General features: G+C 44.4%; 1 protein-coding gene across 3 annotated transcripts; it reads left to right on the plus strand.

The window, feature by feature from the left end:
* The first annotated feature begins 1,153 nt into the window (after positions 1 to 1,153).
* On the plus strand, positions 1,154 to 12,517 carry LOC102905396 (acylcarnitine hydrolase-like). 3 transcript variants are annotated; one of them, XM_042277527.2, is made up of 13 exons: positions 1,154 to 1,315; positions 1,916 to 2,126; positions 3,257 to 3,398; positions 4,067 to 4,200; positions 4,282 to 4,540; positions 5,170 to 5,268; positions 5,492 to 5,632; positions 5,752 to 5,832; positions 6,414 to 6,558; positions 6,915 to 7,052; positions 7,430 to 7,502; positions 7,937 to 8,141; positions 8,943 to 12,517. In XM_042277527.2, the coding sequence occupies exons 1-12, from the start codon at positions 1,240 to 1,242 to the stop codon at positions 8,121 to 8,123; spliced, it is 1,686 nt and encodes a 561-aa protein (XP_042133461.1). In that variant the 5' UTR covers positions 1,154 to 1,239; the 3' UTR covers positions 8,124 to 8,141; positions 8,943 to 12,517. The 3 variants fall into 3 exon arrangements, with proteins under 3 accessions (XP_042133461.1, XP_076428127.1, XP_076428128.1); XM_076572012.1 differs by having other exon boundaries at positions 8,991 to 12,517; XM_076572013.1 differs by lacking the exon at positions 1,916 to 2,126 and having other exon boundaries at positions 1,171 to 1,315.
* Positions 12,518 to 12,905: the final 388 nt, after the last annotated feature.

The following is a 12,905-nucleotide window of genomic DNA, read 5'->3' on the forward strand; positions in this document are numbered from 1 at the left end:
CAGCCAGAGATACACTAAGGAAGAAGTACCACAGTGCCATGAGGTGGGGCTCTAGACTATTATTTAGATAATAATGAAGATAATTTGAAGCCAGGGTCAATTCTCAGGTGGCACTAAAGGCTGTCTGACACTGATCCCTATATAACTTCCTCTAGGAAGTCAGTCTGGACTGAGTATGGACTCCTGATCTTGCATTCTTTAATATATCCTGTCAGCATTTTATTGTGATTCTGAAACTTCTATTTATAGACCTATATTTCAGGTTTATCATAGTTCCTGAGACATCAGATTAACCCCAGTGTTGGAGCCAGCAAGCCCCATTAAGTGTTTGTCATATGGTTACATGTAATATTAATCAAGAGGTTGTAAGAGAACTTTCCTCCAACCCTGATGGCCTAAGTTCCACTTTGGGCTTCATATGGTGGAATTAAAATATGGGCTTACTTAAATCATCCTTTTTCCTCCATATGTGAGCCATGGCCTGGGAGCACACACACACACACACACACACACACACACACACACACACACACACACGTAGATGAGCACAATAAATAAATAAATGCAAACAATTAAAAAATATTTGTTAAATGCATAAATGACTGTGAAGTTTATCTTGGCAGGACCTGGCCACTAGAGGAGACACAACATGAGGGTGGAGTGAATAGGGGCTGTGGACTTTAAAAGCACCAGAACTGCACTGTGTTTTGATCAAACAACTATGACCTAACAGGGAGGTGTCCAAGTAGGCCCTAAGGTCATTGTAGGGACCAGGGACCCTGGAAGCAGGCTCAGTAAACTGAGTCTTCAAAGCACAGAGGAGTCTTGAGGATGAAGGTCACACTCAGAGCTCCTGCATTTACCTGTCTCTCCTATGACGTCTTGAGTGAGTATTTACAGAAGCCTTCTGACTTCTCCTGTTACAGCTCTTTGCCCAGGAGTGAGGACAGGGTTCCTAGGATCCTAGAAGAGCTTCAGAATCCATGGTGTGCCTTTCCAGGAGGCCAAAAAGGGAACAGAAATAGCAGAAGTGAATTGCCCTGCCTCCTGGCCTTTGGCTCCGGTCACTTCTGACTAATCAGTTCTCCTACAATGAGGACTTTGCCCCACCACACCAAGTTCCCGCCTACATCCTTTGGATTTAAACTCTTGCCTGGAAAAAGCCCACAGATTCTGCTTCCTGTTTGTGAAACGTGATTGTCCCATACAGCAGCAGACTCGGGTCTGAGAGAGCTGATCATGCCACTGAATCAACTTCATAGCTGGCTGAATGCTGTGGTCTTTGGGCTCCTGCTTCTCCTCCTCCATGTGCAGGGTGAGACTTACTAAGCTGGCAATGGGGAATGACTAGAGTCAGAGCTGCAAAATTCTGCAGAGTCAGAGGCTGAGTTTGTGGAAGGGAAAGCCCAGGGATGGGGGCTGAGGGAAATGATAGAATCTAGCAGATAGATAAAAGTGTGGGAAACATGTGCCTCCCAATTTCCTGGCCAAGGCCCACAGGTTTTGTGGGCCTGCTAGCACATGGAGGGTCAGAGATGTCAAAGGTCACTTCATAGTGAGGAGACAGTTCAATGTAAAGAGCTCTGGAGAGTGCTAGACAATTCAAGGAAAAATGAGTTGAAGAAATTTTTCCCTCAGTATATGGCTATGATTGCAGCTACTGCTGACCTTTGGGTAAGAATGGCAATAATCACAAATTCATGTGGCCAAATGACTGAGTGTGTGACCTCTTTGGCCAGAGAAATGTTCTGACAACCTTCAAAGGGGTAATAGAAATGGTTCCTGGCCATGAGTGATAGGCAAGCTCCAACACTCACACCCACACACAGTTCTTCTGCTATGTGTCCTGGTAACACACACAATCTGCTGGCAGTGGATTGCATAAGACTAACCCTGAGGGCGTCTCTCCACCCAGGTCAGGACTCATCAGAGGCTAGCCCCATCAGAAACACAAACACTGGCCAGGTCCGTGGCAGCCTCATCCAAGTGAAGGACACCAAAGTTGGTGTTCATAGCTTCCTGGGAATTCCCTTTGCCAAGCCACCCATAGGACCACTGCGTTTTGCACCTCCTGAAGCCCCTGAACCATGGAGTGGTGTGAGAGATGGGACCTCATATCCAGCCATGTAAGTTCTGGGGCCAGAGGGTGTCTGGCACTGAGATGAACAGTTGCTCTAAGCTGTGAGCTATGCTGAAATCTTTTCTCCATCTCAGGCCCATAGAAGATTTCCCTCATAGTGCAGGAGTACCCCAAGTGTTTTTCTGGTGCATGGGATAAAGTTGAGTAGAACAACTGTACCACCTTTTTGTCAGTGCTGGGCACCCACAGGGAGTTAGATGCAGATATTGTAGGACAGAACAAATGTAAAATTTTTCACAGATTCAAATTGAGCCGAGTGTTCTCTGCCACAATGGGAGGGATCCCTAGGCATGAGTTATGTGACCTATTAAGCAGAGAGTGCCCCCTGAATCCAGTAGAATAGACTTCAGGTCCTGAGGAGTGCAGCATTATGGATACTCACTAACCCCACCCTCACAGTCACTATAGGGCCAGTGCACTAACAAGGGAGCAAGGATATGTAACTAATTTCCTCTGGAGACAGTGTAGGAAAAAGAAGTTCCCTGAGAGTCTGTACATGGGATGAAGGATTTCTCACTGCCCTTTAGGGCAATACTGTCTACCAATTCCTCTAGTACCTGTGGATACAACCCTCCAATATTGCAATCTTAGTTTGTTTTCTGTTGCTGTAATAAAATACTGACAAAAGCAACTTAGGGGAGAAAGCTACTATTATAGGCTCCAGATTACAATCCATCATGCGGGGGGAGGATTCACAGTGAAGGAAAATTGCAGGAGCTGGTCACATCACATCAACATCCAGAAACAGAGAGTAGGAAAAAATTATATGCCTTCTAATGCTTAGGTCACTTTTCTATTATTATGTAATTCTGTGAATGCCTCCACATACAGCCAATCATCCCCATAGAGACACCTAGAACACTCTATATCTGAGACTTAGGGGAAAACAACATCCAAGCCCAAGCCAAATGGAAGACTCCTTAGACATCTGGCTCCATCCCAGCTTTCATGGAGCCTGTGGCCTTTACCTTGGTGGGAAGGAACTTAGAGAGAGAATGGGTGTTAACAGAGCATCACAAGGAACAGGAGCCGAAGGTGATTGAGAAAAGATCCAGACTCACATTTGGTTTTAACCACCATAAAACCCTTGGAATATCTGTCTGCTATTTCCATCAGGTGTCTGCAAGTTTTTGATATGATGAATATAGAGGGTAGGGTGGATATGAAACAGATCCTGCCTCCCATCTCTATGTCTGAGGACTGCCTGCATCTCAACATCTACACACCAGCTCATGCCCATGAGGGTTCTAACCTGCCTGTGAGTGTTGGGCCATGATCAGTTTGGGGACAGGGTATGTTTTTCAAGATGGTTAGAAGAGGAAAAGCAACCTAAGCTCCATTGCTGTGTGAACTCTAGTTGAAAAGCCTCACCCTAATTGTGTCAAAAAAGAAAAAAAAAAAGGCCTTCTCAGCCACACTATGCAGCTAATCCTGTGTAAGGTACACATAGTGCTAGAGCATTGCATGATCAAAGGCTCTGGCTCTTTGATAAAATAAGACTCATTCTACAAACTGAGCCCTGCAGAACCACTTGCCTGCTCAAGACCAAAGCATTGATGTCATTCATTTGTAGTTTTGGATTATCTGTTGTGCCGATGAGAGTTGACGATCCTTTTCTATTTTAATCTGAAAAGATGTCCATGGAGACAGCCCCTCTTTCTTCCACTATGAAGAGCCTGAGTAATAATGACATTACTCTATACATAGAGCTTTGAATTCAAACTGAGATACATGGTGGGCACAGGGACTAGATATACACTGATGGGGCTACTAGAGGGCCCTGGCCATGACCAAGAATCTAAAGTCCTGAGGATTTTTATGTATTTGTGTAGCTGCAAAGAGGCACAGCAGTTGATACTCCAGTAAGCAGTCCTGCAGAGGTTGGGCTGGCTAGCAGTTTCATGGCATCTCTCTTGACTTCTCCAGGTGATGGTGTGGATTCATGGTGGTGGACTGGTTGTAGGCATGGCTTCCATGTATGACGGATCCACTCTAGCAGCTATTGAGGATGTGGTGGTTGTCAATATCCAGTACCGTCTGGGTGTACTGGGCTTCTTCAGGTGACTCCAGGGCTGGGCTATGCAATGGTAGCTGAGAAGAACCTAGACAGCCCTGTGATCCACATCCCTTCCTCTTCTTAGCACTGGAGACCAGCATGCCAGAGGCAACTGGGGCTACCTGGACCAAGTGGCTGCCCTACGCTGGGTCCAGCAGAACATCGCCCACTTTGGAGGCAACCCTGACCAGGTCACTATTTTTGGCGAGTCTGCAGGTGGCACAAGTGTGTCTTCACTTGTTGTTTCCCCAATGTCCAAAGGACTCTTCCACAGAGCCATTATGCAGAGTGGAGTGGTCCTGCTGCCTGACCTTATCTCTGACACCCATGAGATGGTCTACTCTGTAAGTGCCCTCAACCATCATAGCCCTAGTCTGCCCCTTCAGCCTTCACCTTCTGGTATTCTGGCATTCTGTTCATTGGGGAAATAAGGACAGGAGAAAATAGTTTTCTTCCCAGTTATTTCTCAGAAATTTAGAAGTAGCTTCCACTTACATCATTTCATACTGTGTGAGTATGTTATTTGACCAGAAAACTGCTCCTAGAAACTCCCATCATTAGCATATATATATATATGCATACAATTAGGAGATGGTTCAGTGGTTTTTTTTTTTAAAGTGCCTGGAGTGCAAGCCTGAGGACCTAAGTTCAAATGTCCTGAATTCACAAAAGGCTGGAGATAGTAACATGTATCTATAATTTCACTATTCGTATTGTCAGATGGGAGACACTTATTCTTCTCTCATACACAAAACACAGAGAGGTGGAAAAAATAAAACTACCCTAAACAAAAAGAACAAGCATGCATACAGAAAGGGTACTTTGAATAGCTCTCACCTATGAGCACTAGGGCAAAGGGAATGATTTCATACTTATTCCAATCGACAAAGAACACACAGTAAGTGTGAGAATTAGGTGCAACTGCATTTAGTTGAAATTGAGAAAACTCTTTCCCTGCTTGTTTCCTTTACAGACAGTGGCCAACATGTCTGGATGTGAGACCACGGACTCAGAGGACCTGGTGCGCTGTCTGAGAGGCAAAAGTGAAGCAGAGATTCTAGCCATTAATAAGGTTCGTATAATTGTCGTGTGGAAGAGCCTCATCACTCTTTGTGTTCTTTTAGTTCTGTGTTCAATCTGAACACCAAGATAGACTGTTCCAAGTGTAGATTCCCTTCCAGAGTGAGCAGAGCACCCTGAAACTAGAGAGAAATGGGAAAATGGCAGCAGTAACTCAGTAGATATCGGCATATGTATTTCATTGACTTTCAGCATTGAGTTTTAATGCCTCTCAGGTTTTCAAGACCATTCCTGCCACCGTGGATGGAGTGGTTTTTCCCAGGCATCCCCAAGAGCTGTTGGCTTCTGTGGATTTTCGCCCTGTCCCCAGCATCATAGGTTTCAACAATGATGAGTATGGTTTCATTGTCCCTATGGTGAGTCTCTGTTCCAGTACTCTGGGAGTCTGGACACTCATGCTAAGCAGTAGAAACTCAATACATGTTTAATCCAAGTCCATCAGATCCCATACTTAACAGTGTCCTCTGCTTCCCAGGCCTTGGGCTCCTCTCAGACAATAAAGGAAATAACAAGAGAGAACCTGCAGGCTGTTATGAAGAATACAGCAGCACAAATGGTGAGACACCTCTGGTCCTGTACAAATAGAGAGGTCCCTCATATCTCCTCAAAAAGACTCCTATTAATAAAGGTCAGTATGTGTCTCAGTTAGGGTCTCTATCGCTGTGAAGAGACACCATGACCACAGAAACTCTTATAAAGAAAAATATTTTATTGGGAGGGCTTATAATTTCTGGGGTCTAGTCCATTATTCTCATGCTGTGACATGGTGCTGTAGAAGGAGCTGAGATTCCTACATCTTGACTCCCAGGCAACAGGAAGTGGTCTGAACCACTGGGTGTGGCTGGAACACATATCAGACCTCAAAGCCCAGCTCCACAGTGACACACTTCCTCCAAGAAGACCATACCTACTTCAACAAAGTCATACCTCCTAACAGAGCCACCACTCTCTTTGAGGGCTAGTTTCTTTCAAACCACCCCAGTATATATGTGTGATTCTGTGTGGGATAACCTCAGAGCATAAGCCTTTTTACCTATAAATACCTCATCTCAGGCCCTGTTCTCCCCATACCGAATGTTATTACCTACCTAACCAACAACATGCCTAACCTCATTCTTCCTGATCTCCTTGGTGTAGATGCTGCCTCCTGAGTGTGGTGACCTGCTAATGGAAGAGTACATGGGGGACACAGAGGATCCCCATGCCCTCCAGATACAGTTCACAGAGATGATGGGAGACTTCATGTTTGGGATCCCTGCACTCCAAGTAGCACATTTTCAGCGTGAGTACATCTGTAACAAGGCTTAGGGGAGCAGCTCACAGGTGTGGGTCACGGGTGAGCACTGTGGAGCAGTGTGGTATCCAGGTCTCCTCATATCTAGTTAAAGAGAGTGACATCTAGGTACAGAAGAGAAAATGGGTAACTGATACTCTGTTGACTCTTGAAACAACTCAACTGGAAGGCTATGAACATTCTTTAACCAAGGTTTTTCCACAGCTAGTGCTCCAGCCTGGAGCTCCTCCCATTTAACTTTGATGATTCCAGGTAGCTTCATATCAAAGTATCTTGTTACCAAATATATTTCAGAAGAACTTCAGGTGCGGGGCTACTAAATCACCATTTGTACCCACCTCCAGGTTCCTATGCCCCTGTCTACTTCTATGAGTTCCAACATCAACCCAGCTTCCTCAAGAGTACCAGGCCACCCCATGTGAAGGCTGACCATGGTGATGAAGTTCCGTTTGTCTTTGGGCCTTTCTTCTTTGGCATTAAAAGTGAGACTTCTTTATTTTCTTTGAAGTAAATGAGGTCAGAGATAACTGCCTGAAGTGTCCTGAGTTCTCAGTCCATTTGAGGAAACTTAGGCTCTGGGAGAGAATAAAATCAAATATATACCATATCATAGCCTAAAAAGTTAACTGAGATTAGAATCTGGACACATTCCAGTCTAGCCTGTGATAGAGATGACAGCACATTGGGACATGAATTCAATTAGAGACATGCATGGATCATGGATTCTGCATAGTGAAGACGGGAGATAACAATGCTGATAGGTTTGGGTCTGACAACAGCTGGAATTGAGTGTGAAGCATGAGGTGGCAGTTGTGTGAAGTGACAAGGACTTCAACATTTACCTTCCTCATGGCTCCAGTTGACTTCACTGAGGAGGAGAAGCTACTGAGCAGGAGGATGATGAAGTATTGGGCCAACTTTGCAAGACATGGGTGAGAACACTACTCTCTTTCAATCCTCCAGGTATGGGTCCCTACCTAGGGCTCCCTTTTATGTGGTGATCTCTTTAGCATGCATGGATCTTCCAACACATGATAGAGTTTTCTCTACCTGATAGCACCTTTATACAGATACTTTCTAGCTATCAGATACTGGTCATCTCACAGTGACTTGGCTGGTGGGCCATAGTGATATAGTGCTGCTCTTTAGATCTTGTTTCTTAGAGAGAGACATAAAATAGTTCAGGTTCCCTTCCCTCATATGGGCAGAAACTAGTGGGTGACACCTGTATCCCTATATCAGGAAACCTGTCCCATCAGCCCCTTTAACCACTGGCCTAACTGTTCCACTTCCCTGACCCAAATCAGGGGGTCAGACTTTGGATCAGAGTGACCTCACCCTTCCCCACTGGCTGGCATATCCACAGGAACCCCAACAGCGAGAGTCTACCCTACTGGCCCATGTTGGACCATGATGAGCAGTACCTGCAGCTGGACATCAAACCTACTGTGGGCCGAGCTCTGAAGGCCAGAAGGCTGCAGTTCTGGACCAAGACTCTGCCCCAGAAGATCCAGGAGATACAGGGGACTCAGGACAATCACACAGAGCTTTAGCATCCTGTGTGAGGAATGGTATGTGGGGTTTCCTGCTGATGGGGTCAGCTTGAGGTTCCCAATAATATTGAGAAACCTGAGTTGATTCTAACATTCACATAACCTCTGCATTTGTCCGTTCTTCTACATTTATCACAAATCCTGTGCATGTGACTCTTTATCCTGCTTGGTCATCTTCTGTTAGACCCACTCAATAAATGCTCCAATAACAGTGTGGATTTGTGAATCCCAAAGTACCCATCTCCTTTCACACTCTACTGGTACGAGGCCCCTTCTAGCCTTCCTTCCTTAAGCTCTCAACCATGTGGTCTTCTTTTCTAAGACAAAAACCCTCTTTTTTTAATTTTATAATTAATTTAATTTTACATATCAGCCACGGATTCCCCTGTCCTCCCTCCTCCCAACCCCCCACTCCACCCCCCAACCCACCCCCCCATTCCCATCTCCTCCAGGGCAAGGACTTCCCTGGGGATTCAGCTCAGCCTGGTAGATTCAGTCGAGGCAGATCCAGTCCCCTTCTCCCTTCACCCAGGCTGAGCAAAGTGTCCCAGCATAGGCCCCAGGCTCCAAAAAGCCAGCTCATGCATTAAGGACAGGTTCTGGTCCCACTGCCTGGGGACCTCCCAAACAGTTCAAGCTAATTGACTGTCTCACTTATCCAGAGGGCCTGATCCAGTTCCATGGGGGCTCCTCAGTTATTGGTTCATAGTTCATGTGTTTCCACTAGTTTGGCTATTTTTCCCTGTGCTTTTTCCAATCATGGTCTCAATATCTCTTGCTCATACAATCCCTCCTCTCTCTCACCGATTGGACTCCCAGGGCTCCACCTGGGGTCTGGCCATGGATCTCTGCATCCAATTCCATCAGTCATTCGAGAGACCATGATAAATGAAGACCCCGTGGGAATAGGAAGAAGCAAAGTGCTAGAGATGTTCCCAGAAATCCACAAAGATACCTCCACAATAGACTACTGGCAATGGTTGAGAAAAAGCCCAAACTGACCTCCTCTGGTGATCGGATGGCCAAACACCCTAACTGTCGTGACCAAAACCCTCTCAAAGTAAAGCAGAAGCTGTGGAAAATGTTGATGGGTTCTTAGAAGAACTCATATCATATGGGTGAGTTGTGTCAAAATCACATGCCCTCTCTCATCAGCTTCATACTTTTGGAGACCATAAAGTCCAAAGATACCAACAGTATTACTGTATTACCCAAAGATGATACCTTGTGTTTTCACTGATAGATGGGATAATTAGTAATTCTCCTGACCAATAGGCCTCACTCTTAATAACATCACATTGGAGTCTAAGTTTCAATATAGAAATATTATTCATAGATACTTTCAAAACACAACATTTAGAGGTTCACATGTGAGTCACTGAATTTGAAAACATCCTAAAGTGTCTCTAGCAGTTGTGTTTGTATATTAAATGTCAATTATAATTTCATTTAAGATATAATATGTCCATTCATCAGTATTGATTTCTTTTTTCTACCCTGTGCACCATCGAAGCCCATTCATCTATTCTGTTCCAAAGTACTTATTGGCACAATTTTTTTTATGAGAAGTAGGATTAAGTATCTGTGATCTCCTCTAGCCTGGGACAGTATTTGCATGTGTATGTGTATTTGTGTGTGTGTGTGTGTGTGTGTGTGTGTGTGTGTGTGTGTGTGTGTGTATGCATGCTCAAGCTAGCATTGCCCTTACCATCATCTAGCCTAGGCTTCCCCAGTGCTGGGATTACAGACAGAATTCACTTATTTTTCTAAGGATTTATTTTTATTTTTATTCATGAGTATGTATATTGTCTATGTAAGTATACGCCACATATATTCTGGAGCCCTTGGAGTCCATAAGACAGCATTAGATCCCTTGGAACTAGAATTGCAAGTGGTTATAAGCTGATACAGGTGCTAGGAATAGAACTCAGGTCCTTTAGAAGCAGTATGTACTGCAAACTGCTGAAGCATCTCTCCAGTCCCCAACACCTGTTTGTTTTTGTTTTTGGAATGTGTGGTTATTGATTAGATAAGTTAATTTAGATATTCACAAATTTTTATTAAAAAGCACCAATCTGGGGCTAGAGATATGGCTCAAATGTTAAAAATCACTGGCTGCTTTTCAGAGAGCCCAGGGTTGACTCCCAGCACCCACATGGTGACTTCCAGTTGTCTATAACTCCAGTTCCAGAGATCTAGTTCCCTCTGCTAGGTTCTGTGGGCACCAGACATGCATTTGTGTGCATGCATGCATGCCCTTTTATGCATATGTGTGTATGTGGCTTTGTTTGTTTTGTGTGTTTGTATACAATTGTGTACACATGTGTGCATGCATACATTTGTGTGCCCATATGTGTATATGAGGTTTTGTGCGTGTGTGTGTGTGTGTGTGTGTGTGTGTGTGTGTGTGTGTGAGAGAGAGAGAGAGAGAGAGAGAGAGAGAGAGAGAGAGAGAGAGAGAGAGAGATACATTTATGTGAGTGTGTATGTGGGACATTTGTGTATGTGTGTCTGTGTGTGTGTCCAGAAGAACCAAATTAATTACTTTGTGTCTCCTAGGGTCTGTATTTACTTCCAAAGGTTCAGTAGACATGGCAATGCCCACATTTGCATGATCACAGCTCATCTGTGAGGGTGTTTGAATATGGGGTGAGTTCTTAGTAGCAGGGTGGGGGTGTCAGAAGGTCCATACATGTACAATAGAGGTTCAATCTCTCATCTCCCTGAGCACTTGTCCATGCATGGGGGATTTCTCCTTATTTCCACAGTTTCCCTGAAACCTCATGGCTCCTGTGATAACCCCTTTCTCCTTGATTGTCCATATACATGACTTTCATTCTTACCTCTTTGCTGTCAGTAGATATTTTTGACCTTTCTAATTAATATCCTCCCTTTTACTTTATATCATTATATAAAGGTGCCAAATTCTCCTCTAGCTTCATAAATTCTCCCAAAACATTTTCTCTCTGTCCTTAGGAGGCCTGATCCTTTGTGCTAGAGACCCTAATATACCCTAGCCCCTTACCTCTGATCTGCTTGTCCTATAAGTCAGGTTCTCCCAGGATGGCAAACTCTCCCTTTTAAAATCCAGTGCAAGGAAGACCAACCCCAGGACAGCCTGACCATTGAGGTCAAGGTTAAGATTATTGATTGTCAATCATGGACACCAGGGGCGGAGAAGGACACCCTCCAGGAGGGCTGCTGCCAGATTCTCCCATTGCAGCCTGAGCTCATTACTGGGCTCCTGCTGCTAGTGATTAAGACACATCGGGCTGTTCAGGTAACAAAAAAATCTAGTTCCATGTCTTTGTTCTTAGAAGAGCTGGGATAGTCCATCTCCAAAAGCCCAGCTGTTTCTTCAGAAGGGAAGTTGAGGGAAGAGAGAACATCTGCCTAGGCCAGGACTGGGAACACAGATAATTTGAAGGGAAACACTAAATTGACATCATGCTTTGCTGACTGGTAAAGTCAGGCACAGCCATTATTATACCATGCCAATAGAAACATTCAAAGTATTTCCAACTTCATAGCATCTGGATTTCCAAGGATTATTTGAGGGGAGAAGAACCTCCTCCACAGAGTGTCCCACACATAAAGAGGTCCATGTAAACAGCAGTGTTCCTTGCCTTCTTGCCTCTGCTTCTTCTTGGTGAATGCATCTAACTGACTCTGATGCTGATGCTACCATCCGTTGATGACATCAGACTCCAACATCTTCAACATTCCAATGTGTGTTGAAGACTAAAGACTCAGAGATTCTTCCAAGACTTCAATGATAGATTGGAACTATGGCACTGAACTTCATGAATTAAGCAACTACAGGTGTTCTGAACCTCTTTAGGGTACAGATGGATATTATTAGAGTACCCAGCCCTTCTCATATAAATCAGTCACTCGAGTAAATCCCACCCCACCCTACCCCACCTTTTTTTGGCTTTTCAAGACAAGGTTTCTCTGTGTAACAGCCCAGGCTGTCCTTCCACTGCTATGTAGACCAGGCTGGCCTCAGTCTCACAGAGAACTCACAAAAATCCACCTGACTCTGCCTCCCAAGTGCTGGCATTAAAAGTGTGTATCACCACCACCTGGCAGTAAATCCCCCTTTATAACATATGCACATTCTATCTCTTCTGCTCTCTTAGGGAATTTTGCCAAATACTGCTGCTATAGCAAAATCATCTTAAGCTTCAAGTTTTGTGCTGAGACAAATGCCTATGGCCCAGCTACTTGGAAGGCAGAGACAGGAGGACCCATGAGCTCAGGATTCCAAGAATAACCCATATGATACTGGGGCATTAGGCCTTACATATCAATAATTATATATAAATATGTTTGTATGGCTATGTGTATATCATAAGTTTGTAGCTTATAAACAATAAAAATTTGTTCATTAAGTTTGGAGATGCATAAGTCTAGTTCCAAGATGCTGGCAGATTTGCTGTGTGGCAAGGGCTAATTATCTAGCCCAAAGATTGTATTTCTTGTCCTCAGCAATAGAAGGTATAAACAATTGTGCCCATGACTTCACAACCTTCTAACTTTCCCAGTTCTTTATATCATTACACGTAATTGGGGAGGTAAGCACGATGCCTTGGTACCTGTGCCATGTTGAAAAGCCAAGTGGGGCGGAACCAGCAGCCAAAGCTGCTGCTGCTTTCACCCCAGCCCTGCAGCTTAGCAGTTTAGAATCTCTCCTGGTCAGAAAAGGATCACAGATACACAAGAAGAACAGATTCAGATGGAAAAAACTCTAAACAGGTTACAGCGTGTTTAAAAATATAT

Source organism: Peromyscus maniculatus, chromosome 5 (genome assembly GCF_049852395.1).
Source record: "Peromyscus maniculatus bairdii isolate BWxNUB_F1_BW_parent chromosome 5, HU_Pman_BW_mat_3.1, whole genome shotgun sequence".
Lineage (NCBI taxonomy): Eukaryota > Metazoa > Chordata > Mammalia > Rodentia > Cricetidae > Peromyscus > Peromyscus maniculatus.

What these genes read in the sequence shown, in the direction of transcription:
- LOC102905396 (XM_042277527.2), top strand. Translation starts at nt 1,240, where the DNA reads ATGCCACTGAATCAACTTCATAGCTGGCTGAATGCTGTGGTCTTTGGG. An exon ending in TCTCCTCCTCCATGTGCAGG is followed by an intron (nt 1,316 to 1,915) that starts GTGAGACTTACT and finishes CTCTCCACCCAG; the next exon opens with GTCAGGACTCATCAGAGGCT. An exon ending in GCCAACTTTGCAAGACATGG is followed by an intron (nt 7,503 to 7,936) that starts GTGAGAACACTA and finishes GCATATCCACAG; the next exon opens with GAACCCCAACAGCGAGAGTC.